This window comes from Desmodus rotundus, chromosome 8 (genome assembly GCF_022682495.2).
Source record: "Desmodus rotundus isolate HL8 chromosome 8, HLdesRot8A.1, whole genome shotgun sequence".
NCBI classification, from domain to species: domain Eukaryota; kingdom Metazoa; phylum Chordata; class Mammalia; order Chiroptera; family Phyllostomidae; genus Desmodus; species Desmodus rotundus.
In genome coordinates, this window is record NC_071394.1 from 64,585,708 (window position 1) to 64,610,179 (window position 24,472).

Consider the following 24,472-nt stretch of genomic DNA (forward strand, 5'->3'; position numbering starts at 1 on the left):
ACAACAGAGTACAGGCAGGCAAGCCACATTTGTTGTTGACACAAAGCTGGATGTGATCATTAATATGCTCAAAGAAAGAGTCAGGATTCAAAAAGATTTTGTCTGACTGGAACTCTGAGCTGACAGTAATACAGGATGCAGGGGCAACTGGCTAAATGTGTATTCACATGAAAAAGACTTGGATGTTTTAATTGAGAGTAAGCTCAGTATGATCCAAAGGTGTGAGCCAGAAAACTGAGGTGTCTTATCCTGTGTTAAAAAAAATTACAGAGTCCAGAAAAAGGAAGGTCATTGCACGTCTGGTCACTGCTCTCACCACACAATTCTGAAGTATATCATTCAGTTTTTTTCAGTTGTATTCAGACGAGAATGATCAGGAGATTGAACCAAGTAGCTAGGGGTGTTTAGCTCAAGATGAAAATGCAGGCAATGCAGTGGGCGATGGGAGAAGGGAAGCAACATGGCCATTTGCAAAGATTTGAAGGGATATCATGGCTGATGGTTTAATACAATTATGTTTGTTTATTTTTAAGTATATTTTATTGATTATAATATTACAGTTGTCTCAATTTTTTCCCCTTTATCCCCTTTCTGCACTGCAACCCCCACACCCTGCAGCATTCCCCCCCTTAGTTCATGTCTATGGGTTGTACATATAAGTTCTTTAGCTTATCTGTTTCCTATACTATTCTTAATGTCCCCCCATCTATTTTATGCCCATCAATTATACTTCTCATTCCATGAAACTTTCCCTGAATTCTTCCCTTCCCCCTCCCCACTGATAACCCTCCCTGTTAATGTCTGTTTTTCTGATTCTGTTCCTATAGTTGTTTGCTTAGTTTTTGTTTTTGTTTTTTAGGTTCAGCTGTTGATAATTATGAGTTTGTTGTCATTTTACTGGTCATAATTTTTGATCTTCTTCAATTTCTTAGATAAGTCCCTTTAACATTTCATATAATAAAGGCTTGGTAATGATGAACTCCTTTAACTTGACCTTATCTGGGAAGCACTTTATCTTCCCTTCCATTCTAAATGAAAGCTTTGCTGGTTAGAGTAATCTTGGATGTAGGTCCTTGCCTTTCATGACTTATTTCCAGCCCCTCCTTGCCTCTAAGGTTTCTTTTGAGAAATCAGCTCATAGTCTTCATGGGAACTCCTTTGTAGGTAACCTCTCCTTTCCTCTTGCTGCTTTTAAGATTCTGTCCTTATCTTTCATCTTGGGGATGATGTGCTTTGGTGTGTTCCTCCTTGGGTCCAATTTCATTGGGACTCTCTGGGCTTCCTGGACTTCCTGAAAGTCTATTTCCTTCACCAGATTGGAGAAGTTTTCCTTCATTATTTTTTCAAATAAGTTTTCAATTTCTTGCTCTTCTTCTTCTGGCACCCCTATGATTCAGATGTTATAGTGCTTAAAGTTGCCCCATAGGTTCCTAAGCCTCTCCTCATTTTTTGAATTCTATTTCTTCATTCTGTTCTGGTTGGATGTTTATTTCTTCTTCTTGTTCTAAATCATTGCTTTGAGTCCCAGTTTCCTTCCCTACATTGTTGATTCCCTGTATATTTTGCTTTATTTCATTTTGTGTAGCCTTCATTTCTTCCTTCATTTGGTGACCAAGCTCAATGAATTCTGTAAGCATCCTGATTACCAGTGTTTTGAACTCTGCATCGGATAGGTTATCTATCTCATCATTTAGCTCTTTTTATGGAATTTTGATCTGTTTTTTCATTTGGGTCATATTTCTTTGTCTTGGTGCTCCTGTTATGTTGTACAGGGGCAGAGCATTAGGTATTCGCCAGGACAGGGCAACTCTCTTTACTGTGCTGTGGTGCTGTCTGTAGGGGAGGGGTCAGAGAAGGAACAATGCCTCTCTGCTCTAGCCCTACTTTCCAATAAACTCTCCTGTGAGATTGGGAGTTTCTCCCGCCATCACAATCCCCACAGTGTTTTAGAGCCTGAAGATTTGAGTCTTTAGTTTCCTGTTCAGCCAGCCCCACCTCTCCTGCCAGGTCTGCTGCCTTGCCACACATCCTCTCTGCTTGGCTTCCCATCTCTGCCCCTCCTACCAGTCTGTATGGATGTTTCTTTAACTCCTTGGTTGTCCTAGTTCCATGCAGTTTGATTTTCTGGCACTTCTGATTGTGTATTGTTTTTAAATTGGTTGTTATCCTTCTTTTGGTTGTGCAAGGAAGTGAAGCATTTCTACCTATGCCTCCATCTTGGCTGGAACTCTCCAATTCTGTTTAATGGACAAAACTGGGACCCAAATGAGAAAGGAAGACAGACTTATGCTCACAAAATTATTTTTTAAAAAATAGAGTTGGGCAAAATGGAATAATCTCCTTTGTAATTTGGGGAGCAGCTGTACCTCAGAATCATTTGAGAATGAGAGTCTGGATGACCATTTGTAAATGATTTAGAGATTTCTGGAACTTCATTGAAGTTTGGGTTCAAAGACCCATAAGATCCTTTTGAACTCAAAAAGCCAATAACAGTTTTAATAATAACCATTATTATTATATCAGCTAACATGAATTGAGAAAGATATTATAGTAAATATTCTATATGTACTATCATATTTAGTTCTCTGAAGAACTTGATTAAGTATCTTATTATTCCAATTTTATAGACCAAGAAAACAGAGGCCTTACATTGGTAGGGTAACTTTCGCAAGGACACATGGCATGTGAGTAGAGAACCAGCTCTCAAACTCAGTGCACTGTCATTTCAGAGGCTCAGATCTTAAATGCTCTCCCTAAAAGTTCTCCCAATCTCTGTTATTTAATGTATTATGATAGGTTGATGTGATAATTTGGCTCAAATTCCATCTGTTCAGAGTGAACATATATTGGTGGCTATCATATTGTTAGATACTTGAATAAGACAAAGTCAACAGGAACTCTTTTCTTTGTGAAGAGTAAAATGCCTATCCAGTGGAATTTCAGGATCAACATGTTCAGTGTTTAAAAAAGCAAATGGCTAAGCTCATATTTTCATTCTTGGATTATTTTGAATGAAGCATTGCCAGAGGACACAAAAGAAGATAGCTTGGTTTCAGATTTTCATTCCTGAATTGGGATTTCAGTAGCCATGCCATGAGAGCAGATACTTTCCAAAGAATGGAAGGACCAAGGGATGGAAATTACCATACTGATTCTTGTGCTAGGCAGATGACTTTCCAGCAACTTGTATGATTTTATTTTCCTATAAATAGGAACCAGTGACTGATAGGTGCTCTCTGATATGTGGTTTGGGAAAATATGTGTTTAACGTCAATGTGTAGGCCCCACCATAAAGCTAAGTCTTTGGGAAATGCTTTGCTTTAATAAGTTCTTGTCTAGTTCAAAGCAACTTTGGGACATCAAATCAGAAATAAATTCTTTTATTCATTCATTTATTCACTATAGGAAACAAATAAATAGTGAAATAACTATACACTTGACAAGTAGGAGAAAGAATACATATATCATGCTCTCATAAGTCCTAGGAAGGAGGATCTGCTTAGGTAGAGTGGCCAACCAAGGCCACTGTGAATTGGTGACAGCTAAGTCAAAGCCTGAAAGATGGGAAAAGATTGCCTGTGCACACCTCAGGGTGGGACTCTCTAGGTAGAAGACACAGCAGGATGAGAGGTTCATATACTCTAGGAAAAACAGAAGAGATGGCAAGAGTCCAGATGAGAGATATCGATGGCTTGGACTGGAAATGGAAATGAATGGATCAAGTGGGGGCATATTTTGGAATTTGAAATCAGACACTATGATGGACTCTCTACATATATACAATATCCTAGGTATGCTGCACATGCATAGAAATAACTCTAGACTTCCTATTACAGTTCTGTATTCTCTCCCAAAATCTTTAACATGTCTCAGCTTCTGTCCAACACTATTATTATGGTGATTTTTATTTACATATGATTGACATATTATATCCTATTAGTTTCAGGTGTATGTTATAGTGATTCATTACAAACTACCAGACCTAATAAAGATAAGTTGTGTGGATGTAATGTACAACATAGGGAATAGAGTCAAATCTTTTGAACAAAAACAATTCATTTTCCTTAATGCAAGAGAAAGGAATTGTCCTTGATGATTCACTTACTGTTCGTTAGAAACTCCTCTCTTTTTCTCTTCCTGTCCTTCTCCCAGCATTCCTTCCTCTTGCCTGCCTGCCTTCAACACTATTAATCTTATGTCACTTGATGTCAAACCCTGGGCTAGGTATTGGGCATTTGGTTAGGAGCAAAACAGTCCTGGTTCCTGCCTTCAGAAGTGTTCATTTAATTGGGAGTTGACTAACCCAGGACAAAAATTTACCTATTTTACATTTATATATTTTTAAAACAAGTTCTGACTGAATGTTTATAAACACCAGGCAGTATTCTAAGCACCTCACATCCCTTTTTGCTAATGAGTTGACACTCAGGGAAGTAACTGGCCCTAAGTACGTGTCTGAGCTGGGGTTGCTGCCCAGGTCCTACAAGTCTGAGTTCTAACTCTTAATTACAATGTTTTGTGGCTTCTCCAATTCTAGCTGTAAAATGGAGACCAGCAGGGACAATATTAATGATCTATTGGTTACCCTAAATCTATCAGTAATAACTATTCCATTTTTCTACATTTTTATTCTCTTGTTTCAATAATCACCATGTTGAAATGCAGAAGTGAGTTGTGAATCGTCTTTCCTCCTACACGTGCATACATACAAATCCCTCTCATAGAATGGTAAATTTTATTTGAGATCTGTAACTTTATCACAGGAAGAAAATGTATTAGTAGAATCATAATAATGCAAATTATCATTCTCCACTGGCTTCCTACCTTCACTCCCACCCACTCCATTCCCTGTGTGGTGATCAGAGTGATCTCAAAGGGGATTTGGGTTCTGTTCTTGTCAGTATTACCCTCTCCAACAACTTGCTATTGCCTCAAAGTATTTACCAACTCTTCACTGTGGCCTTCAATGGCCCTTCCAGGCCTGGCCTCCACCATCTTTTCCAAACTCCCTCTCCTGGGATTCCTGCCCTCCAGCCATGGTATTCTTAAGTTCCCTCTACCTCAAATGCCCTTCCTTGAACTCTTCCAATGGTTGATGCTTGTCTACCCTTTGGTTCTTTTATTCACCTCTTGCACAAACTCTTCCATAATGATTATATATAAAGTCGCTCTTTTCTAACCTCCCCCATGGACTCTTCCTTATCTGCCATGATGAAAATTTTTTTGACTTGCATTTTAGCCAGTACCACTCACCTGGAATGTAAGCTCGGTGAGGAGAACATTCTCTCTTGCTCCCAAATATCCCTTTAGACCCAGACAGAGCTTGGCACAAAGGAAATATTAAATAGCAGTGTCAAATGCATGAATAAATGATATTCTTTCACTGCTACTACATTCAGTAGATATGCTTTTAAAAACCTTTTAGGTTTTGCAAAAATCTGGTTTCATTTGGGATTCCTTTATTTTGGTACATCAAATGTAGTCAAGGGAACTTCAGAAGGAATAGTTACTGGGATTAGGAATCACCAGTATCAGAGTCTGGAAAACAATGTCAGACCAGTCACTGAACTTAATAAGTATGCTTTTGCACTGTAATGACCTAAAAACTATGAAAAGGAATATAGTGACCTCAGAAATTTCTGTCTGTTGGTTGGCAAAAAAACATCTATGAGAGATAAAATTGGTTCTAAAACTTGTGACATGTCATTTATTGATACCTGTAGTAAAATCTAAATTAAAATATATATGCTCAAGTCAAAGTATATTAACCTTGTAAAATAAAACGTTATTTTTTATATTTGTATTCAATTCAATACTTAAATCTCTGAATTTTTTATTACTCTATATTAAAAGAAAAATAAAATTCTTTATAGGGCAAGTAATAATGAGAAACTCTTTCTAGTTTACCACTGCCAAAAAGAAGGTTTTTTTTTTGTTTACTTTAATAATGTACCTTAAAAAAATGAAAGTAGATTTTAGTAACAACATGCCAGTGATGTGAAGGGGGAAGAAACAGTTGTTCCTGAATCATAACTGATGGAATCATTTTGTTAATTCAGTTTGGGGCTTGGGTCACTTCTCAGTCCTGGCAAGAAGATATTTGCATACTGTCAGCCAAGGGTGGCTGCCACTCGTGTCTCTCATCACCCATCCCAGATGAGGCAGTGCTGCTGATTGCAATCTGAGCACTGAATCCCAAACAACAATGCTCATTACTCATCCTATCAGTCAAATATCAATCTGGGAAGTTTGTGACTTAGGCCGAAGGTGAAAAGATTTGATCAGCTCCTCCTCTCAGGCTCAGTTCTGATCCCTGTGTGAAAAAAAAATAATAACTTAGAAAAAAAATTGTGAGGCCAAATATTGGGTTGGCCAAAAAGTTTGTTTAGTTTTTTGATATAATGTCTTTAGTAGTGATTAGTTGTCTTTAACTTCATTCCAAACAATTTTGTTAGATTGTATTGTGACAGCTAAAAATATCAGCATGCATTTAAAATAAACTTATCAAAATTGGTAAATTTTTGTACAACCATTTTAATATTGAGGATAAAAAATACATATTTTCTCTATATTATGCTTTATTATATCAAGGTGAAACTGCAACTGAAACACACATAAAAAAAGATTTGTGCAATGTATGGAGAAGGTGCTGTGACTGGTCAAACTTGGTAAAAGCGGTTTGTGAAGTTTCTTGGTACTATTGACATTTTGGTCAAATAATTCTTTGCTGTAGGGATGTCTTATGCATTGGAAAATGTTTATTTAGCAGCAACCCTGGCCTCTACTCACTAGAAGCCAATAGCAGGAAATAGCTGATGTACTCAAAATATCCAAATCAAGGAAGTTATTGGTAAAAATGAAAAACATCTTTCATTTTATGGAAAAAACTACACAGACTTTTTGGTCAACCCAATACAATGCTTGCCATGCACTGACCCAAGGCCTGTTTATTTTGGGAAGAACCCTGTGCATCAATCTGGCTGTGAGCAAGGTATTCATGTGTTCTCCTATCCAGGATACACAGCAAGGTTCATCTATCCCCTTTGAGTGGAGATTTCTCTGTGTGAATTGTCTTTTCTAAGCCTCCTTGGCACCTTCTAAAAAGACGAATGTCTTTAAAGTCAATCATAAATGATTACTACTGTACATGAAACTGAAAACCAAAAATCTGGTCCACTTGGGCACCCTTAAGGATTCAAGCTGTGAATGGACAGAGGGATAAACTGTCAGTAGAACCTGGGGTTTAATGAGGGATTAACTGGGGAGGCAGCCAGACAGATCTTCTGTGAGCAGGAGCAGGACACTCTGGTCTCTGATCATGTTATTTCCCATCCAGCCCACTGTGGTCCCACTGGTTCTTGTCTGTCCTTATGCATCAAATCGAGATTGAAACTTTGTTGGCTCTGAAATGTGGGTTTGCTTTCCAATTTGTCCATGTTGATGTCTGTAAATATTAAATAACAATGACTAGGTTCTCTGGTCTAAAGAGTGAGATATGAAAGCTTTCATTGCCCTAAAAAAGAAATTCTGACTCTTCACAAATTGCAATTCATTTTTACATGTCATACAAGTACTTTTCATCTACTTATACTCAATTATCAGTAGGATAGTCTGAAGAGACTAGTTACAGTTTCTCTTCAGCAATGTTTTGTTTTAAGGTTAAAATAGATTGGATCTTACAAAATAATTTGCTTTAGTGTTGAATATAAATTCCTTAAGCTCTTTTGAATACCATGATACTTCAAATGTGTGAAGAAAAACACATTGTATTTTAGCCAATTCTGATATGAAACTGTGATTCCAAAAGCTTCAATTCTAGTTATACACTAAATTAGCTCCAGGAAAACATTTATGCTAGCATGTAAAAAAACACATGTGTTCTAGACATCAATACTTATATTGATTTCACTCAACACTGTTAGTTCTATGGGGTTTCATATGATTAGCATGCATATTGTATTCTACCTTTCAAGGCCACAGAGAAAGAATACTGTATCTATTTTTTGGAGAGATAGTGAGCTGCCATTTCAGAGATAGTATATTAAAATTTTTATCATAAACATTCCTCTGCCAAAACAAGGTAAAGAGCTCATGTACCAGAGCACATAAATCTATAGCTCAAAGCAACTCTTCACTCTCCAAATGGAATTCCCCTCCTAATTTTATGTTATCTACAATGAGGATGTATCATAATCATTTTAAAGACCAGAAAATTCACCATATTGTGTTCTTGTGTTTTTCTTTACTGTGATAATTGTCAACTAGGAAAGTTTCTGGCTTGAGAAAACTCACCTCAAAATTTCATATTAATTTTCAGTAGTTTAAATACCAAAGACCAAACTATATGCCAGGAATTTCTGTTGACTGTCATTTATAGGAGAAATTAACATTATATCACACTAAATAATTTTTTTCTGAAAACACTACAAATCAAAAGGATGCATTAGTTTGAATAAAACAAAATAACAAACAATATTATAGAACCATAACTAACCAGAAATTATGAGTTTTTTCTTCCCACAATGACAAAATAATCTTTATCATTTATAGGTGAAATCAGAAGTGTCCAAATAATTTTTTCTAAAGACAACAGATAATAATGAATCATATCTCAGTCTTAGGTTATGGAGCAGGCTGAAACAGTCTTGATGAGATTTTTAAAACAGAGTGAGTGGTGGTTTAACTGACAGTGTTTTTTGTTTGTTTGTTTGTTTGTTTTTTCCTTAGTGGAAACTACATTGGAGGAAATGAAGATACTAAGTAGCATTTTATAGAGAAAAAATTTTAGTTTTAAAATACTGAAAATTGGAAATAGGAATAGCCTGGTAAAAGGGTACAAACTTTCAGCTGTAAGATGAATAAGATTTGAGGATCTGTTGTGTGTAATTGAAATTTGTTAAAAGAGCAGAACTTAAATGTTCTTACACACACACAAAGATAAATAGGTGAGGTGATGGATGCGTTAATTAAGTAGATGGGAGGAACCCTTTCACAGTGTAGATGTATATCAAATCATCACGATGATGAATACTTTATTTTTGTAATAATTTACCTCATATTTTCCTAAATTTACACAAAAATAGATGATATACACTTTAAATAGCTTACATCTTTATTTGTCAATTATACCTCAATTAAGCTAAAAATATTGAAAATTGTACAATTCTATCAAGATAAGATACTTTAAAAATAGATTACTTAAACTTTATTATTTATTTAGAATAAATAGGATAAAATAGCTGTGTGGTATATTCCACTAATTCTAAGATTCCTGTTTGTCTTGACTACTTAATTTTGGAAAAATAAAGAAATACTCAATGACATTAAAGGCTATAAAAATTCAAATAATGCAGATGTTTTTCTGGTGTGTTATTTAGAAATTTGATGAAAAATCATCTCTATTGTCTCTCCTTTTTAAAGGTTTTGTTCATTTATTTTTAGAGAAAGGGGAAGGGAGGGAGAAAAGGAGGGAACAAAACACCAATGCAAGAGACAAGCGTCGATCGGCTGCCTTTCACACAAGTTCCTCATCCAGGGACTGAGCCCACAACCTAGGCATGTGCCCTGGCCAGAAATTGAACTGGCAACCTTTGGCTTTGGGGGACAACACCCAATCAACTTAGCCACACCGGCCAGGGTTCTAGTGTCTCTTAATGCCTTTAAGAATCCATAATTTTTGATGTACCAGGTTCATGCTTTGCAAATTAGCCCTTATGACATTGAAAACTCCCAGCTCTTAAATATTTATTCAATTAAATTTGTAAAGTGGGAATAATGATAAATTAGAAATGTGAATTATCAAGTACTTGCACATGTGTTACCTCATTTGGTGCTAATTAGTGAGTAAAGTGTCCAGGGCAGTTATGATTATTCTGAGAAGTCACTTGACCAGCCCAGGGTAGCAATAATTTACAGGAGAAAGTAGACTTGAGATCGTTCTAGCTTCTATAGAAGTGAGATTGCTGCTTGATTTTTCCCAGGGAAACAAAATAATTCACTTCAAAAAAAAAGTTAAAATAACACACAAAACAAGGGCCGAAGTGGAGGGTGGGTGAGTGTGGACAGGAAGGTTGAGGGAAGGCTGTCAAACAGGTAGGGCAGACATCTGAAGACTCCCGAATGCCATTTAGAGGAGCCGAACTTCACATTTAATAACTTTTTGTCAAATAGTATACCAAAGAAGTGTTAGGCCTTGTTGGAATCATATTTTTAAAAATTCTTATGACAGTTAATTTTCTTAGATAAGATGAATGCATTTTGCTTGGAATTTGTCACACTTGGTTAAAAAGGTTAACTTGCACACCCACTGTGTGAAGGATCCTGGCTATGGTGTGCAACAGCCCAGTGGTGGCAGGAAAGTTGCAAGCTGAGTCTTCCACAGAAGAAGAGCTATCTGCAGGTCAGCCCGGGCTCTGCTGTGTGCACAGACAGTGGCACTGCTTGCAACAGACAAGGATTGAGGATAAATTAGGGTAGGTGACTTCCTGGAGAGACACTAGAGAAAATGAACAAGACCAGAGAAGGTACTAAGTTGTGGAATGACAAACACACTATCTGTACTGTGCTGAGGCATTGCTGCATAATCTCATGTAAGCCGCACAGACCCCTGGAAGGGAGGCATCACTCTTCCCATTTCTCAGAGGATGTGTCTGACACCAAAGAAAAATTTGGGCACATGGCCATCTATGTGCTATGAAATGTCAAAATAAAACCCAATCCCACTTGTCAATTTCACAACCAAAAACTATCCTTAAGTTACTGAAAACTAGACTTGGCAATCTAAATTTGATCCTAAGTAAATGTATCATAAAGTTTAATTAATGAATTTTCCTCTGTTTAGCATGCAATTACTATATTTTATGTTTAAAAAATACGTTATTTACTTATTTTTAGAAAGAGGGGAAGGAAGGGATAGAAACATCAATGTGTGGTTGCCTCTCACATACCCCCTACTGGGAATCTGGCCTGCAACCCAGACATGTGCCCTAACTGGGAATTGAACCAGTGACCCTTTGGTTCACAGGCAGGTGCTCACAGTGACCCTTTGGTTCACGGGCAGGTGCTCAGTCCACTGAGCCACACCAGCCAGGGTGCAATTACTATACTTTATAAGAAGAGTTTGTATTTGGAAGGAAAGAGTTTGAACTTATGAACCTTGATCATCAAATCTTATTGTATAGATAGGGGGCTCTCACATTTACATTCATGCCTTCACCCTCAAGTAAAGTCACTGTCTCAGATGGGTACATATAATGCGGGACACCAGTTGGGACAAAGTTACAGGCTGCTTGCTGACATATTTGCCATGAACAAGAGCCAAATTTTAAGATCTCATCCAAGTAGCTCAGCTGTCACTGGTGTCAAACTTGAGGACTGAGCCTGCTATATTCACTTATGAAATGGTGAGCCAAGCTTCCTGACAATAATTTTTTGGGGGGTAGGGGGGGGAAAAAAGATGACATTTTCAAGGAAGAATGTAAAAGTTATATTATGCATGACAGTTAAATAGATTAATTTAAAATTTTGATTTTTATTAGATTTGATGAAGTTTTAGATTAATTGGGTTTAATTTTTATTGGTTTTATTTCATTTTTATTAAATTTCTTTGATTTTAATATATATGTTTTTATTTTTTGTATTTTATTATTAAATTTCATTTTTATATTTATTGTTTTTATATTTCTATCAAAAAACTTGTTCTATAAAAATAAAAATGTAGTAGAAAATATATGCTCCTATAGCATATAAAATATTTGAATGCAATTATGCAATTGTTTCAAATACTAATTTATGCTTTGATTGCAAGGATGAATAAAGAGGCAATTTCTCCTTTTTTCCCCTGGTGCTCTAGAAGCACCAAATGATATAAACTTGCAGATTTAACTTAGTTATATTATCCAGTATCTTGCAAAATAAAATGTCAAATTAAGAGTAAAAATCTATTTAAATTGTATTATCTTAGATCTTTCAAGTTTATGTTTTTAACATACAACCTAGTTGGAATTTCCACAATCAGACACCCTTAACCCCAAACTTCTGTTTACCCAAACTACCCTCCTGGGTTGCTCTGTTTATATTCAACTCTCTTTCTCTCCCTGCCTCTGAATGAATATATTCATTTTTTGGGGGGAAATCCTACAAATAACATCAACTTTCCAGTAACTGTGCTGGGAGAAGTGCTGTTAGGATGCTTGGAAATCATTTGTGGTTAACCATTCCTAGTTCTTTTGCTGGCATTATTTATCTCAGTGTGTACCTAATGGTTTTCTTTTTTAAGCCATTCCAGAAATCTTAAAGTCTTAGATAGGATTTAGAATTATCTCTACTCTGTTGACTGGGCATTTTGAAATTTATACGTAAATATGCTGGAGTAAATCAATTAAGGAGCAGATGATAAATTTGTGGTTTCTGAAAAGTATATTGTGGTCTGAAATGTTTCCATCTAAATTTCAAATTTTATTAACTTTCTTATAAGAAAGTACAATGAAAACACCAATGATCATTTTTCAAGATAGTACACCTGAAACTATTAAATATTTCATTTTTCAAATATTACCCATTGTTTATTTGAAATTATGTACCATTGTTCAAGTCTTTAATTTATTGTTTGTTCATTATGTAGTCTTTTTATTTTAATTAATGAAAATCCATTTTTAGAAATTTTTCTATGCCTAAACAGTAACACTGTGATAAATTCCTGGATTATTGGCTTTTGTTGGTATAAAAATTTATTAAACTCTTTTTCTGTATTACGACTGTACTAAATAACATGAAATTATCTTCTAACCACACATATCAGAAAAAGAAAGATTGTAACAATTTAATGAATTGGAACAGGATCATAGTTTGCTAATACACATAATTATGCTCTCAAATAAGAAATATAAAACATGTTCATCAACCATAGACTGTACTTCACGCTATCACAGCAAAAGCAGAAAATGGACTTGGACAGGCCAACTGGGCAGAATTTCTATTCTAAACCTGACATTTGAGAGCTCAGAGTCTAAGGACACTTGCTTTGCTGTGTTTGCCTCAATTTTCCAAACTATCTAGTTCTTGATTCCATACAACTATTGTGTGGATCAAATAATCCCCAGTCACAAAAATACCCTGGAGAGTGACTCCCCTGGTGTCCAGGTTATGAGTGTGCTTAATCATTCCACATGCCTTGGAGATGAGCTAGTTTTTACCATGATGAGAGAGTTCCTTTTCAAGCTTTGTAATCCCCCAAATACAAAATATCAGCATCAATAAAAGTAAGAGTAAATAAGGATATATAGACTGCAACTTTGTTCAAGGAAGCACTGACATTATGTTTGTCTTTCCTTGCTGTCTTTTTAAAATTATTGCTGGTGTAGGACCAAAGAGAAATTTAGAATATAAATAGCTACTACACTGACTTCTTTGAAAATACATTTCTGGCATGCAGCCGTGCATTGGCCAGCTCTCTCCTTTCTCCTGGTTCATCGCATTAAAATAATTAAATGAATGAATGAATGAATGAATGAATAACTTGGGAGACGGAGGAAAAAATCAAAGCAATTTTGAAAACCTTCCACTTAGATTTTTCTCCCAGTTTTTCAGTATGTCTTGGAGAGTGAGGTCATTCGTTTTAAACCACAGACTCACTTTATGTCCAAGCCTTTCACACTGCATAATATTATGACTTTGTGAGCAGAGGAGCTGCTCAGGGAGTGGGGGTCACAGTTGCAGGCTCCTGCTCTGCGTTCACCGGCTCCCCGGGCCCCGCCAGTGTCCTGGCCAAGAGGACCCTGAGTCTGAGCAGGAACCTCCTGCTGCAGCTCCGGGACAGGCCGCTGTCCTCAGACTGCACGGATAACAGAGTTGGGGACCTGCCCTCCCAACTCTCCCTCCCATCGGTGTCCCTAGAACTTTCCAAGTCGCCTGCAAGGGAGTCTCGCACCCTCCAGCAAGCAAGCGCATTCCTTCCAGTCGGCGTCAGGGGATCGGGGGAGCGCACAGCTACATCCAGGGCAGCCTTCAGTGCTGCCGGGGGTCTTAGGTGGCGGCTAAGCACGGCTGAGACACTCTGTCCCTCCCCCAAAAGTAATGCATCGGGGAACATGGGGGACCAGGAGAAAGGCACCGCAGATGCAGGGGACAGGTCAGGAGGGAGGTGGCATGCGGGACTTCCTCCCACCCCACCAGACAGCTGTCCAGCCCTTGGCATTCAACGGCCTCCCCCACCCCGCCTCCCGAATACCACTCCAACCAGCTTAGCCCCCTGCCCCCATGCTAACCTAATAAGGTCATGAGGGGGTGTGGGGACCTGAATAAAAAACACCGCTCGTGCGGGGACTCTTCGCAGAGCAGGCAGCAGCCGCCCGGCGAGAGGACGACCATGGCCAAGGAGTGGGGCTACGCCAGCCACAATGGTGAGTCCCCAACGTTCCTGAGGCACTCTGCACTGCACAGAGAGCGGACAACTACAGAAAACGTGGGGGAAGGGGTCGGACTGGACTTCCACTACACACTTACCAAGTGCCAAAGCCGCAGACCCTTCTTTCCTTTTGTGTTGGAAGTTCTCCCTAGTGTAGAGTTGCTATTACTTTAAGAGGGAACAGGGCTTACAGAGGCTGGGTAACTCGCCAAGAGCACACATCCTCTGAGAAGTCAGTCATCACAGGTCCAGTTCTGCATGTCACTAAAATTCCTGGCACTGGACAGGCACTAACCTCTCTGAGCCTGGTGCAGGCAGGAATAGGAGCCCCTTTTCTGCCTGCAGCAGGTTTCATCTGCGACAGGGTAATAAATGCTCTGAAAACCACCTGTGGTGAGTGCTTTTCTTCCAGCTGGATGACAGAAGATGGCTTTGGTCAAAGGAGGGGTGAAGCCCATTTCAAAAAGAAGCCTTTGAGACTGTATTCTTGAGCAAGCAGAGGGAAGGCCAAGAGTTAATAGAGTCTTCAGGTATACTAGTAACACACTTGTCTCACACTCTGAACCTTGGATTGCCCCGTCTGAAATCCAAAAACTTCTTCAGTCACTGCTGGTTTAATCGACTAGAAAATGGGTTTGGATTGTGCTACCAAATTAATAAACCCCCTCAACTTGATGTCGTAGGTCCTGACCACTGGCATGAGCTTTACCCAATTGCCAAGGGAGACAACCAGTCGCCCATCGAGCTGCATACTAAGGACATTAAGTACGACCCTTCTCTGCTGCCATGGTCAGCTTCTTATGACCCTGGCTCTTGCAAGACCATCCTCAACAATGGGAAGACCTGCAGGGTTGTGTTTGATGATTCTTTTGATCGTTCAAGTAAGTATGACCCTCAGGTTGAGCACGTGGAGGTTTCAACATCAGAACAGGCAAATGTAACTTATGGCACAGTCAAAGAGTTAGTGGGGAGAGGGGACATTTCATCTCTGAAAATGGAGACAACGTTTTGGCTTTGCTCTGGTTTTAAAGAAGTATGTGTGTGCACTGAAGAGGGATGTGCCCCCCTGGCATTTCGCTGCTGCAGCATGGCTCATGCCCAGGGTAAAAGTTGCATGCACCCCTAAGATGGAGACAGGTAGGGAGGTGGTGGCACTGAGTAGAGGTGAGTGCTGAGTGTTCTCCATGCTCTAATGGCCCACACTCAAGGCTTCTTCCCAAGTTTGTCAGAGATTCCATTCTACAAAGCTAGGGACATAACAAAGAAACAAAGTGGGCCGTACTTTCCCTGGTGTGTAGTGGGGGCCAATTCTGGGGAGTGAACAAGGCCCTTGTATTAATTAAATCAGGGCAAGAAGACTTACCCTTAATGCTTTATCAGGGTTTATCTGATTAATCTTTTTGGTGAGTGTTTTGAAGTATTTAACAATTTACTTTTGTGTTTGTGGAAAAATGAAAAATCACATGTTTAAAAAAACTTTATTTTACCTACACTATTAAGCAAATCAGTGAAATAAAAACATGTTAATTAGAAATGCATTATTTCACTCTACATAAGGTAAGAATCTTCCTTGAATATTTTTGTGCTTGATGTATACCAATACATCTTATAACATCTTATGTTTGTAAAAAAAAGTTTAAATATTCTTATGGATGTACATAAATAAATATTTTCAGTGATGTTTTCATAAAGAATAATAGTCATAATTCCAAGTCAGAAATATCATAGAAATTTGGATTTTCTTAAGCAATAATATCATATTGCTATCTGTTACTTTTTTCTCCCTTCTCTATGTAAATCAAGTTCCATTTTGAAGCATAAACTACAAAATTAAACAGAATCTATTAAGTTGGACCACATGGAAATGCCATTGTGGTAAGCAAAAATCACATAGCTTATTCTAATAAATTGAACTTATGAGATAATGACTGTTCCTATTGGTTGGACAGGAAAGCACAATAAATCAAACCACTCATCTCTACATGAAAAAGCTCATTTGAGCCTCAATTTACTGTTTCAGAGGTATGTATACTGTGGTTTCAGTGGGTCACCTCAGCACTGGTAGATAATCAGTTCTTTCTAGAACTGAATTCTGTTTTGGTCCAGCTTATACTGCTAAATCTTGATTTTAAGGTTTCTGGATAGTTCCCAATATCATTTAAGAAATATTTCAACCTCTAAATTACTCCCCAGGCTGAGTGACATGAAACCAAATTAAGTGACAGGTTTGAGGTATTTGGACAACAAGTTCCAATTCATGCTACGGAGAATTATCTAGTTTAGCTGTCCACACTGATTGATTGATTTCCTGGGAAACTTTTGACTTTCCGATTTCATCTTATCTGAACAGATATGGTTTAAATTAGACGTGGGCAAAAGCTCTTCCTTGGAATCTTAAAGCAAAGTGTAGTTGGACACAGGTGCAGAGAAAGAATTCACATTTTCTCAGTGCTTGCCATGCTGGGCACTGTGATGAACAGTTAAAGTCCTTAATCTCATTTAATCCTCAGAGCAGCTAGGAAAGGTTAGTATTATTATCACCTTTATGGAGATGCAGAAATAGGTTCATAGAAATTTAGCAACCTGCCTGAGGGCACACAGCTATCGAGGTGTGGACAACATCTAGAACCTACGTCTGTCTGGCTCTCAACTGTGAGTCACATCTTCCCACTGCTCCACGTGACCAACCCACACTTTAGTTTTCTATATCTTTACTGTTCACTTGTTGTTTTAATTTTATTTTCATAAATGTTAAATTGACATTTTAAAATAATAAAACAAGCAAACAAGTAAGACAGAAGGGAGACACCACTGACTTTGATGTATCCCAAGACTTTCTTTTGTGAGAAAGGGGCCAATGTGTGGCCCACCCATTTGCCCATCATGCCTTGTCCATCAGAGCACATGTTTAAAGTGGGGATCATGAAGAGGGGTGAGTTCACTGCTGAATTATCTTCTCTGAATCACAGTGCTGAGAGGTGGTCCTCTCAGTGGACCCTACCGGCTCCGCCAGTTCCACCTTCACTGGGGCTCCTCTGATGATCACGGCTCTGAGCACACTGTGGATGGAGTCAAATACTCAGCGGAGGTAGGAGGCACAGCTGTCACTCTGGGGCTCACACAGTGAGGAACAGAAAAGCCATGAAGCTGCATCCACCACTTCTGCATCAAGCCTGTAGTTGTGAAAGGAGCTGTAATCATTTCAGCCTGAGCTAAAGCTGCCCAGCATTCTAGGCTAGACAGTTAAGGGCGGACAGGGTTGTTAGCACCATAAGGGAAGGCTTTTCAGGTGATTTTAAGAACTTGAATAGCAGCTGAATAGAAAAAATAAAAGACCAGGGACCCAAAGGGACTGAAAAGATAAAGGTAACTAACACTTACTAAGTGCTTACAAGAGTTGACTTGTGTGATCTCTCAGCAACTCTACAAGACAGGTTACAAATGAAAAAACCAAGGCACAGACAAGTTACTTAGCCAAGGAGTGCTGGATCTAGGGCTCTGCCTTACGCATACCGGCATCTGAGCTCATTTTCTTGTCCAGCACCCTAGGCTGCCTTAGTTTTTAAAGAATGTAATGCTTTAAAAATAGCATTCAGTAATTCTGGCTAATGCTCATGTTCTTGTCTCTTAATGAAGAGTGTGCATAACTGTGTGTGTGATTATATATACACATATTTATTCACACATTTAGATACACACAAAATTTAATATGAGCAAATACTACTCTTTGTCTCAGTTAACCCATTTAAAAAAAGCATGATTTGTAGCTCAGCTCAAGGCACCAAATTCCAATGAATTAAGACTATAGCCTCCTGCATGTTCTCTCCATAAAGCCAAGTCTTTAAGAGATGACAAGTGCCCAGGAGATGAGCATCATGCCATTTTCCCACCCCACTCTTTCCTCAGGCAGGCTCCAGTTAGCATAGGAATTTAGGAGCACCTTGCACACTTTCTTAGACAGTTGAATTGTTGGTTAAACCAACTCTGGAAGACCCCAAATAGTTCCTTGTGGTTATCCCATTTCTCCACAGCTTATCTGTAAAGCCAGTGGCAGGACAGATGAACTACTGTGAATGCCTCTAAACATCTTCCCCTATTGTTGAGCAGTTTAGTATGTTTCTTACAAATGTGGGCAAGGTTTGCAGTTTGACCTCTGTGCATGGGGTTATCTCACACTTTTACTTTGAATAGAATAGTTTTAATTGCTATGAACTATCATATTTTCTTGCCATTCTATGTAACTCAGTAAGGGCCTTTGACTAATTTAACTGGTGCCTACATTCTAAATTAGGATTAGGTTATCACTGGCTGCAAAAAGGAAGTAGATATAAAAATGTTCATGTCTCTTTTTTTTCCTCCCCTACTTCCCAATTAATTGTGACTTTAGGATGTTAGCAGATTCCTGTTTATAGCTCTGTATTTCACTGGGTCAGAAAAGGAAGTAATGCTATGCAAAACTAAAACAAATCTTTGAATTAAAAGTTCAATTTGTATTCATTGTTTATTACAAATCCTAAATCTATTTACCCTAACTTTATATACATTTGAAACCATTAAAAATGTCACTAAAATTTTACATGTTAATATTTAGAATTTTGTCAACTTCTATGAAAGCATTTGGCAACCTTAGACTGAATAATTATTGAGTTTCTGATGAATAGTTCGATGCTTGCTTCCTCATACTAGGAATTCACCTCATAACCTGCATTTTGTGTTTCCAGCTGCATTTGGTTCACTGGAATCCAAAGTACAACACGTTTGCAGAAGCTCTGAAGCAACCTGATGGAACAGCCGTGGTTGGCATTTTTCTGAAGGTAAGGTAAAAATTGACATGTTATTTATTCTCAAATTGACTTCCTTACCGAAGCTTAGGATAACATGAGTTTCACTCCCTCCTTTTGTTTAAAGGGGAGAAAAAATGAATTTCAATATTCATTTAACTAATTAAGATATTTCTGCTAAGATCAGCTCAAAATGTTTGCTTTCCCTTTAAAAATGTACCATTTGCCATATTTCTCAAGTTGTGAATCTATAGATGAGTGCATGTGTGTAGAGTAGGCCGGGGTCAAGTTTTTGAAGGTACTCGCTATGGTGTTGATGGGGCAGGACCCATTATTCTTTCCCACTATTCATACCCATTGCCCAGTAAAGGAGATGTTGGGGATGCTGTGATACCCAGGGCTGGCACATCCCTGTGGTTTAGGGTGGCCACTGAACTCATGGGCCCAGCTAAGACAGCACAGGGAATATGTGTGTTGTTGAGCCAGCATCGGTTTGAGAGGACTTAGTATCATCAACACAAGAATTTAGTGGTAACATAATCTAGATTTTAAGCCAGGGGTGAAAATCTAGCTTCTTTCTTTTCAAATGACCTAATTTGTCTTACGTTCTTAATTCACTGGGTCATTTCCCTGCTTCAACCCAACACAACAGGAAGTGGAGTGGATCTGACTGAAAAGACAGTGAGTTTAATTTTAGATACATTGAGTCCATCCTAGTTTTAATTCTATTTTTAAAAAAATTGAATGACTTTGAAGAGAATGTCAAGGACATAGAAGCAGATCAACATGTAATTTTGTGGTTCTGTACTTTAGAGGCTTGGAGTCCAAGTTTAGTTCAGCAAATATGTACTCTAAAATTTGGGGAGATAAATAAACTTATGTTTTTGCTTAGTATATGATTTCCTGGCAGATTCATAAAACACTGGCTGCAGATGGATGGATCAAAATTGGTTTTTAAGACAATACCAAATTATGGAGAAGGGAAAAATGTAATTATTGGTTTTCTATTTTCTTACAGATAGGACGTGAGAAGGGTGAATTCCAGCTGATTCTTGATGCACTGGATAAAATTAAAACAAAGGTAAAAGATACTCACTTTCCCTCTAAGATCAGAAAGCAAGGTCTGTCAATTTTTTCTTTTTATATTTCAAGTGTATTTTTTTCACCTAAAGTCTGTTACTAAGTTTGATGAATATGCTAAGCACATATATAACAAATACATGCCATCATATTTGTGTGTTTATAGTTTTTAAAGCAATTTCACATACATAAGCTTATTTAATGCTCTCTGTCAGTCTGTCAGGTAATTACTTTGTCAGTAAAGTGGATGAAAGTGGTCATCCACCAATACATGCACACATGCCACATACATACATGCACATACCACATTCATACACACTACGTTGCACATGCAACACACACCACAGACACCCCATATGTACACACATACGCACACATACAACATACACCCACAGCACATGGACACACACATTTGCAGAGGCAATATGTTTGGCTCCTGGGGTTGCCCTTTCTCTCTTGGGCAGCACCTATATGTTTTTTTCACTTTAACCATAGACTCTTCTAATTAACAGACTCATTTTAATTATCTTTGGGACTGTTCTAATCAAATACTAGTACATTTTGCCACCATAGAAAGTAAGTATTCAGTATCCAATATAAATGTGAGCTTGTTTTTTATCATTAAGACCAAAAGCATTAACTGATATGAATTATTTCTTTTGTGGTTTAGATATGTTTCCACTTTTTGTTAGTGATAGAATTACAGTTCTACTTTCAGTTAAAAAGGAATAAATATTACAATGACTGTCCCAGATAAAGTTAGACCATGCAGGCATGCTTTCCCCTTTGCTTTTTATCTAAAAGGCATGCACTTAGTTTAAAAGTTTCATTTTTACTACTGCCTTTGAATTTATTCTGACAAATACTGTGGTGAGGGCCTTGGGGAGGGTGGTATGAGCACTCAGAGCACCCACTTATCTCACCTTCCCACTTTACCTGCCTGTCTGCTCTGCAGGGCAAGGAGGCACCCTTCACAAACTTTGACCCATCCTGCCTGTTCCCCGCGTGTCGTGACTACTGGACCTATCATGGCTCCTTCACCACACCACCCTGTGAGGAGTGCATCGTGTGGCTATTGCTCAAGGAGCCCATAACTGTGAGCTCCGACCAGGTGAGGCACGCATGGGACTCATCGCTGGCTGGCTCCATGGAAACATATGCTAAATTGAAAGTATCCAGCTGCCTCACAGATGCTCACAGAGTAGCTCTACATGAGAGGTTTCATAGTTGGCCCTGGTAGTTACAGTCAGCCTGTTCAACTTCCTACAACTTGACTTCCTAAGGGTACCAGGATAACACAAACTGTTTCAAGGGGGTTGTCATGCTAAGCGATGACCAAGTTTATGCTCTTGAAACACTTACGGGTTTTGATTAACACCAGTTAGTCTTTGTTAATTGGCAGCAACCAAGTACAGAACACTGGTTAGGAAATGGGAGGGCAACTCCAGGCCTGGGGAGAGGGGTGCCAATGGAAGAGATTTGTCATTCTATAAGGTGTATTCTGTTTCTTGAATCTTACAGGTAAGTACATTGAAACTCAGAAAAGGTAAGCAATTTGCTCATTATCACATGACCAAGTGCAGAAATCGAGATTCTACCTCTGGTCTGTCTGCTTCCAGTACCTTTGACCTCTCTGTTCAGTCCTCCCTTATTACTCTTCATCTAAAGATTGCCCTGGTAACATACATTAAAGAGACTCTCAAGAAAAGACTTGGAGAAAAGGGTGGGCAGGGACATGGATAAGAACAGATTAAAACAGGTGAATAGCACACAGCCCGGACCCTCAGTAGATAATGTCTAATAGTCAAGTCAGTTTCCCAGAGTCTCCTGTCCCTAAAACAGATGCTTCTTTATTGCTGACGCTGTGGACTCATATACACATGGTCATTTTTATCAACAAATCAGGTTTAGCCATTGGGTTCACCGGTATAAATATTTTAAAAGAGAAATGAAATTATCTTAAGGAGGAAAGCTAAAATGGTTTTCATACAGAACTACAGCATTACTGGTAAGAATTTCCTAAATTCCTCTCCCTTAAGAACATCTATCATCTGAAGATTTAAAATGTAGCATGACTGTCATTTCTTTCTGCCCTTTAAAAAATAACCAATGAATGCCATTTACTTACATGTATTATTTGCACCAACACTGTCCACCCTCCTACATGAGGTATATACGCCATACTGAACACTCAGGTGAAAAGAATTGTTTCAGAATTCAGGAGGAAAGGCTAGAGGGCATGGCAGGGCAATTCAGGAGGGCATGGCAGTCCTGTATTAAATAAAACGTTTTTTACACAAAAATAAAAAGGTCTATATCACCAGGAATGGGTCATCTGGTAACTCTGTACTGAACGTGGGGGGCAGGTATTATGGGTTGCTTGTCTGTTTAAAAACCATCAGTTCATAACTCTGTCTCACACACTTATGTCCACTTGGTCCAATGTGGATCTGATCACCTTCTCTTGCCCCTTGTAGATGGCCAAGCTGCGCAGCCTACTGTCCAGTGCTGAGAATGAGCCCCCAGTGCCCCTGGTGGGGAACTGGCGCCCCCCACAGCCCATCAAGGGCAGGGTGGTGAGAGCCTCCTTCAAATGAGCCCTCACAAGAAGGGAAACCTGCCCTGGAGAGCTTGGTTCCTGGCCTATTTTCGGTGCTCCTTACTCCAAGTGTATTTCAGTTTCCACATTGAACAATGAATGAAAGAGATGCAATCACCAAAAAACCAAAGTTACTGATGACAGGATCAAATAAGAAAACATTTGGCATTTGTAATAATCACCTTTCCTATAAATGTAGCATTCACAGTAAGGTTTCAAAGAAGATGAAACAGAGATAGAAAAAAAAGATACAGAAAAAAGGCTATTGGACCCCATTTTTCTTTCATCGCACATTTCACAAAACTTCAGTTTCACTATTTTCATATTGTGCATTGTTGATATTAATGAAATAGTGAATAATGCTATATGTAGGTATAGAGGTGTATGGAAGTCATATGACAATTAACCATAAGCAAAAAAAAATGATTATGGACACCAAGGATTGAAATAATAATATGTTTTAACACTTAAATAAAACCAACAAAGGGTCCATGATGTATTAAAATTCTAGCTCCTGTAAAGATGACCTGGTTTTGATTATCAATGAAAGGAAAATACATTTGACCAGGGTTTAAAAAAAAAAAAACATGAGCTGGTGTTTGAAATTTTCCTTCATAAATATGGTTGACTTTATCCTAATATTTTCCTTTACCTGAAGGAGGGCCACTTATTTTTAAATTTACTACTTTGATTTTTGCATGCTTATTAAAATAAAACTTCCTCTGCTATCTTTCTAATTTGAGAGTGGGATTAACAATTCCTGGTGCATGCAAGAGTGAATGCCTGAACTCATAGTAAGGCAGGTGGGCTGATCATCTAAACTAATAAAGACATGAATGCAGAGTTCAGCGTTGTGATTTTTTTTAATGAAAAGAGATAGCACATGACAAGGCAGAGTAAAACTAAGAATGGCAAAGTTTGTATATCTGTGTTGATAACTGAGGGGTGGCAATAATGAACCCAAATTCTGAATTGGATTGGATGACACATTCCCCTCACACCAGTGAAGGCAGTTGGTGGGAGCCTTCCAAGGAAGTTGCAGACAAAAAGCAGGACATGTGGCCAAGAATCTGAGAGTGCACAGTAGTCTCCAGCCTGAAAGCTGGTTTAGGATTTGAGGTTCATACCACAGGTGTTCTGGAAGGACAGGGAATGATCCTGGTCCAACACATCAAAAGTCCAACCACTTTGACCTTCAGAACATTTACTGTCTTCAGACATGAAGTCTAACATTGCGGTTAGTGGCTTTGATGGGTATTTTATCACCTCACTGGCTGACATGTTAACTTACTTTAAAGAACAGCAGCAATTTGTTACTCTGAAGAATGAAGTGGCTTTGGGTCAGGAGAGTCCTGTGAGGCTGGAAGTCAGGTGACAAGAGTCCTGGGAGGTGAAAGTAATTTAATAGATTGCCTCTTTGGTGAAACTAAAATAGGTTGATCAGTGATAACTGGGTGTGTTAATTAAATCCCTTGAAATTAGGAGGTGTGGTGCTTTCATCAATTAGTGGTGATGCACAGCTGATTCTCTCTCAAGTAGTCTTTCCATAGTCATGCTGGAGTGCTATATGTACACCATACACCCCATGCGGGACACACATGTAACAGT

General features: G+C 38.4%; 1 protein-coding gene across 1 annotated transcript; it reads left to right on the plus strand.

The window, feature by feature from the left end:
• Nucleotides 1-14,279: 14,279 nt before the first annotated feature.
• Nucleotides 14,280-23,707, plus strand: CA3 (carbonic anhydrase 3). Its single transcript, XM_024578288.3, has 7 exons — nt 14,280-14,399; nt 15,088-15,285; nt 17,374-17,492; nt 19,126-19,218; nt 20,204-20,266; nt 21,221-21,376; nt 22,743-23,707. Exons 1-7 carry the CDS (start codon nt 14,366-14,368, stop codon nt 22,860-22,862), a joined length of 783 nt encoding a protein of 260 aa, XP_024434056.3. The 5' UTR covers nt 14,280-14,365; the 3' UTR covers nt 22,863-23,707.
• Nucleotides 23,708-24,472: the final 765 nt, after the last annotated feature.

What these genes read in the sequence shown, in the direction of transcription:
- CA3 (XM_024578288.3), top strand. Translation starts at nt 14,366, where the DNA reads ATGGCCAAGGAGTGGGGCTACGCCAGCCACAATG. An exon ending in GGGCTACGCCAGCCACAATG is followed by an intron (nt 14,400 to 15,087) that starts GTGAGTCCCCAA and finishes TTGATGTCGTAG; the next exon opens with GTCCTGACCACTGGCATGAG. An exon ending in TAACTGTGAGCTCCGACCAG is followed by an intron (nt 21,377 to 22,742) that starts GTGAGGCACGCA and finishes TGCCCCTTGTAG; the next exon opens with ATGGCCAAGCTGCGCAGCCT.